The sequence below is a fragment of the Globicephala melas genome, chromosome 16 (genome assembly GCF_963455315.2).
Source record: "Globicephala melas chromosome 16, mGloMel1.2, whole genome shotgun sequence".
NCBI classification, from domain to species: domain Eukaryota; kingdom Metazoa; phylum Chordata; class Mammalia; order Artiodactyla; family Delphinidae; genus Globicephala; species Globicephala melas.
Window position 1 is genome coordinate 28,559,907 of NC_083329.1, and position 6,000 is coordinate 28,565,906.

The 6,000-nt window shown below is 50.9% G+C and overlaps 1 protein-coding gene across 7 annotated transcripts in view; it reads right to left on the reverse strand.

The window, feature by feature from the left end:
* The window catches only part of CNNM1 (cyclin and CBS domain divalent metal cation transport mediator 1), a 49,144-nt gene extending 43,690 nt beyond the window's left edge, over positions 1-5,454 (reverse strand). For 2 of the 7 annotated variants that reach the window (XR_009559362.1, XM_060286458.1), the window contains exon 1: positions 3,577-5,451. Coding sequence is in view for 6 of the 7 variants with exons in the window: in XM_060286458.1 (XP_060142441.1) it covers positions 3,577-5,140 (1,564 nt within the window). In the remaining variant the exon portion in view is untranslated. Of the gene's footprint in view, positions 1-3,576 lie in introns of all 7 variants that reach the window. The other 5 variants (XM_060286459.1, XM_060286460.1, XM_060286461.1 and 2 more) reach the window with 4 other exon arrangements.
* Positions 5,455-6,000: the final 546 nt, after the last annotated feature.

Below are 6,000 nucleotides of genomic sequence, written 5' to 3' on the forward strand. Positions count from 1 at the left end.
CCTGGCAGGGCTGTTGCTCAATTAATGGTAACCGTTGTTCCTATTAAAATTACTATTTTCCTCTCCTACCTCCTAAGGGGTTTGTTTAGGTGGTTAAGTTACTTGAAGTGCAAGGAAGTGAGGGAAATGGAAGGGCTATTACGACTTGCTTAAAACGTTATTTTTAAAGGTAAAGAAAAGTAATTCAATTCAGCTTTCCTCTCCTAACCTATGATGCAAACGTAACTCTTATAGAAAATGACCACCGTATTATATGGCTTGGAGCCAGAGAACACCTACCTTGATAATTATACCTTGTACTTATTCTATTCTAAGTTAATCTACGAATCATTGTTAATAAGGTTCTCTGAAGACAATGCTTCTGAAAATTTAATGTACACATGAGTCACTTGAGGGCTTGCTAAAATGCAGATTTTTATTTAGTGGATTTAGAGTGAGGCATGAAAATATGCATTTCTAAAAAGGTCCCAAGTGAGGCCCATGCTGCTGGCTCGTGGACCAGCAGTGAGGAAAGAGCAAGGCTCTACAGGGGCATGGAAATCTCTTGGGGTGGTGTAATGGCCTGCTTCTCTTTAGGGATCTACCTAATTGCAAACTAACCACTTACTGACAGAACATTACCGTGCCTTTTTTTTTTTTTTTGCGGTACGCGGGCCTCTCACTGCTGTGGCCTCTCCCGTTGCGGAGCACAGGCTCCAGACGCGCAGGCTCGGCGGCCATGGCTCACGGGACCAGCCGCTCCGCGGCATGTGGGATCTTCCCAGACCGGGGCACGAACCCGTGTCCCCTGCATCGGCAGGCGGACTCTCAACCACTGCGCCACCAGGGAAGCCCTACCGTGCTTTTCTACCATGGCTTTTTTTAGACCAGATTTAGATATTCTGCAACAGGACTCATTTCTGATCAATAGTGACTTTTTCCAGCAGCCTACTACATGGGAGGCACAGTGCAAGGTGCTGGAGATACAGAGGTTAGTAAGACACAATTTCTGCTTCAGAAGACTGCCTTTATTCTAACACTGTCCACCCCTGTAGACTGTTAATTTTCTCAGGGCAGTCTTATTGTTTCCCCCGTTGCTTAGCACTATATAGAAGCCCGTAAGTACTAAATGAATGAGTTCCCAGGAATTTCATTAAAAATGTTGTCTGGCAGAGAAAAACAAATGCTGTATATCACTTATATGTGGAATCTAAAAAATAAAACAAACTAGTGAATATAACAAAAAGAAACAGACTCACAGATATGGAGAACAAACTGGTGGTTACCAGTGGGGAGAGGGAAGGGGGAGGGGGCCCAATAGGGGTAGGGGACTAAGAGGTACAAACTACTATGTATAAAATAAGCTACAAGGATATATAGTACAACACAAGAAATATAGCCAATATTTTACAATAACTATAAATGGAATGTAACCCTTAAAAACTGTGAATCACTAGGTTGTACACCTAAAACTTATATAATATTGTATATCAACTATACCTCAATAAAAAAAAATCTTGTCTGGCAGCACGTGACTGTGAACTCTATCTTAGCTATCACGCGTAAGAGGTGGTTAAATTAAAAAGGGGCTGATAGGGTGAGCCTTAATCCAATCTGACTGGTGTCCTTATAAGAAGAGATTCAAATACAGAGAGACTCCAAGGCTGAGCACACACACACTGAGGGGCAACCATGTAAGGACACAGCAAGAAGGCAGAGCCATCTGCAAGCCAAGGAGAGTGGCTTCAGAAGAAACCAAACTGGCCAACACCTTGGTCTTGGACTTTCAGCCTCCAGAACTGTGAGAAAAGAAATTTCTGTTGTTTAAGCCACTCAGTCTATGGTGGCAACCCTAGCAAACTAATATAGATTTTCATAGCTTTTATGCCCAGAACCAAGACTCCCTTCTGTAGGGTACACAAAATGTTAAGAAAAATGCTAAAGGTGTATGGATGAACCTCTGAATGCAATGGGAATGAGTCATGGAAGGACTGGGGGGAGACAGACAGAAGAGGGTGAGACAGTAGCCAGACTGGGCTAAAACAACTGCAGTATATATACATTTCCTTCCCCTTCTCATGATATCAATATAAAGCATAGGGCTGTTCTCTCTCCAAATCTGAGAGACTGAAAGTAGCTTTTTGAATTTTTCCCCTTTCTCAGGTTACTTTTTGATATTTAACACAATTTCACTTGTCTTAAAATATTGTGGCAGGAGGAAGACCCCAGATTTCTCTCTGTATGCAAAGTCTTTATATACAAAGAGTACCTGTGCTGATAATGAAATGAGATTGAATTTTTGACAAACAAAGAAATGTATCAAAAACACATAGTCAAATGAGATTCCTGCTAGCCACAGGGAAGCTACATTTGAAACCTGATTCTAAAGTCAGGGGATTAATTATTTGCTTTGTTTTGCTTTCAATAAACATGCCAACTCATAAGTACAGATGAATGCCTCTTTCAAAATAGTTATTCTGGGAGGTTCTACACTTATTCTAACCATGTCACTGTTCTCAAATCATTTCTGGAATTGCTTTCAGGGTCTGTGAGATAGTTTTCTGAACACTCTCAACTGTGACTCTGGAAGGTAGATTTGATTTTCAAAAACAACCAAGGGTCCTTCTGGGTCAACTCTGGTTAATAGGGGGACCAGTCACACTGTGTAATGTCAAGAGGATCAACCCTAAAGTATTCAGGCTGATTTTTCTGGAGTGAATTGTTCTCAACCTCAGAAGACAGTTTCCAAAGGCAAACCCCAGAAATGGAGTAAACATGTTACAGGCATGACGTCAAGGGCAGAGGATGTGACCGCTCTGAAGGAAACCCCATTCATTTGGATATGCAGGTTTTTTAGTGAGTCCCTTTACCAGAATATTTCCTCAGGTCTAGATCTACCTTACTTCATGGGACCAGAGTTCCCAGAAGTACAAGGACCTCACTGCCTTAGTCAACTTTTAATCTCCAACCTGGGTACTTGATGTGTGTCCAAGGCATAGCTGATGGAAAGATGAATATGGGGGAAGAATGGCTAAGGTGTCTGGGGCTTACTCTATGTGATTCAAAGGGCAGAACTAGGGCCCACAGAGAAGCTCTGGAGACATAAATTTCTGCTCCTTGTAGGAAATACATTTTCAGCAGCTGGAGCTGTCCAGCAATGGAGTTTGCCCTGCAATTGGAAATGGTGAGCTTCCTACCCAGAGAGGAAGCAAAGACTGCTTGTTATGGGAACCCTTAGAGGTACCTCCTGCAATGGGGAGCTATGCAGTGCCCTCCAAGGGCTATCTCCTGAGTCCTATCCGCACAATACCCGGCAACTGGTAGGCCCTGAAAAAATACTGGAATGCAATGAATGAGGAATGCAGTGCATCCTGTGAGCCAAGTAAACGGGAAGAGGCAGGGACTCAATCAGCCTCAAGGAAGGTAGGGAGAAGTGAAATGAAAAGACCCAGGGAGCCATGAGGTAGGGCCTTCCTTGAGTTTTTGGTACCACAGGAGAGAAGCTGCTTTGGGTACCTGAAGCCTCACGTATTTATGAGAGGGTAATACTTTTTAAGGGGGTAGGAGTTGAGGGAGGAGATTAGACCACATGCTCACCCTTCTTAAACTCCTCCAGCACCGTGTCCAGCCGGGTATCATTGAAAACGCAGTGCAGGGGCCGGTTGTAGAAGCGGGTGACCGTGAGAAGCGGCGTGCAGTCGTCGGGGTCCACGAAGGCCAAGTCCTTGACAAACAGAATGTCCACAATGTTGTGCCGCTGGTCGCCCTCGTACACGGGGATGCGAGTGTAGCCGCTGCGCAGGATCTCGGAGACAGTGGCGAAATCCAGCACAGCGTCGGAGCGCAGCATGAAGCAGTCCCCAAGAGGGGTCAGCACCTCTTCCACCACCTTGGTGCGCAGCTCCAGGGCGCCCTGGATAATGTTGAGCTCCTCTTTCACCAGGTCGCTGTAAGGATCCGCGGCCCGCAGCGTCTCCAGCAGCTTCTCCCGCGTGTAGAAGGTGCTGATCTCCTGGCGCAGCGCCCAGTCCAGCAGGCGGCTCAGCGGGTAGCACACGGGGAAAGCGGCCGCCATCAGGAGCCGGGTCAGGCACACGCTGTGGGAGGCGATGGCCAGCCCGTGCCGCGAACACACCGAGTAGGGGCAGATCTCTGCGCCCAGGAACACGGCGCCGGTGCACACGAGCGCCGGCAGCCAGGGGAAGTGAGTCCCCGCGTCGCCGTAGTCTTCCCCAGTGTTCCCGACGCCCGGCGGCAGCGAGGCGCACAGCCAGCCTGCCAGGGCCGCGTTGGCTCCGGCTTGGCCCAGGAGCAGGGTGCAGAGCAGATGGGTGCCCCTGCCGCGCACGGCCTGCACTCGGCGCGCCTGCTCCTGCTCGGCGGCCGAGCCGCTGTTCCGCAGCACCCGTAACTCCACCGGGTCCAGCGAGAGCAGGCTCAGGCGCAGGCCGCTAAACAGGGCAGACAGGGCGAGCAGCAGGAACGCTCCGAGCGCCCGCAGCCACGCGGGGGGCAGCAGGTCCCCGCCCGGGCCATAGAGCCGCGGGCGTACGCGCAGTAGGAAGCCGCCGGCGGCGCCGTGGTGGTGCCAGGCGCGCCCGTCCCAGGCGCACAGAGAGAAGAGCTTCCCGCCACCGCTCGTGCCGCCTCGCTCTGCCTCGCCCTTACGCAGTTCCCGCACCCGCACCTGGACTAGAGCTGAGCCCGCCACGCCTCCGGGGCGCAGGGGCCCCAGGACCTCCACGTCCGATGCCCAGTCGCTCTGCTCGCGGCAGCGCTGCGACCCCGGGGGGCGCGTGGGAACAGCGCTGGGCGCCGCGCCGCTCCCGCCCGGAGGCTCCTCGATAAACACGAGCCGTGGAGCCCAGTCGCCGGTGCCGTTCTCCCCTGGGGAAAGGGGGGGTGTGGGCACCGGCTCCACGGGCGCCGCGGGCCCGGGCTGGAAGTAGACGCGCAGGAGGAAGCTGGTGCCTTCGGCGGCGCGCAGGGTGCCCCCCTCCAGGGACACGCGGCCTCCAGCGGTGTCCTCGGGCCGCAGGCCCAGCAGCCAGGCGGCGGCGGTCGGGGGCCGAGGGGACAGGGAAAAGAAGAGCAGGAGCACAGCGCCCCTGCTGCAGCAGTCTCGGAGCCTGACACCCACCGCTGCTGCCGCAGCCGCCATCCTGCACCCGGCGCGGCTGCACGTGATACTGCAGAAAGCCTAACGAGAGCTGGAGGGAGGAGGAGCCGGAGCCGGGAACCCGGCCCCAGGCAGGTCACCACGTGTACGCACCCCTGCGCGCGTGAGCTGGAGGCGGTGGGGGTTCAGACACTGCCCGGGCAGTGGGTCCCGGCGGGAGGCTGGAGATGGTCACGCATCACTGCACGGTGCGTGACCCCGACGCACTTGGGTACGGCAGAGTTGCAGCCTCAGGAAGGCTTGTCTTGAAGCACGGCCTCCTATTCCAGCAGTAGGGCGCCCCTCAGCGAACTCCAACCGGGCAGAATTTCCCATCTGGTCCTGCCACTTCACCATTGGCCAGGGAAATTTCCCAGCATCTCGCCTCTCCTCCTGCCTCTTGCATTCCCCCTTCTGGTCAAAAGATATTCTGGAGACGAGTCCTGAATCTGTGTTTGGTCTCAACTCCAGCTGACCTTTCATGTTTTAAAAATTTACAAATTCTTTGGTTAAATTCCTTGTTAAGATCCAAATATCCATTAATAAGAAACTGTTGAATTATTATACCACTGTGCGATGGAATACTATGCAGCAGAAAAAAATAATGATGTGGATCCATGTGTTTGTGATATGGAAATACCTCCAAAGTAATAGCTGCAAAATATCAAGGTGCAGAACAGTGTGTATAATATGCTACTGTTTGTATTAAAAGTATGTAAGTATAAATGTATATGTACATATATACATATATAAAATATTAGATTTAATATGCAGAGGATACACAAGAAATTTGTAATAGTGTTCACCTCTGGGGAGCAGGCCTATATTGTACAATGCCAAAAGCAGGGAATTGGCACTGGTAT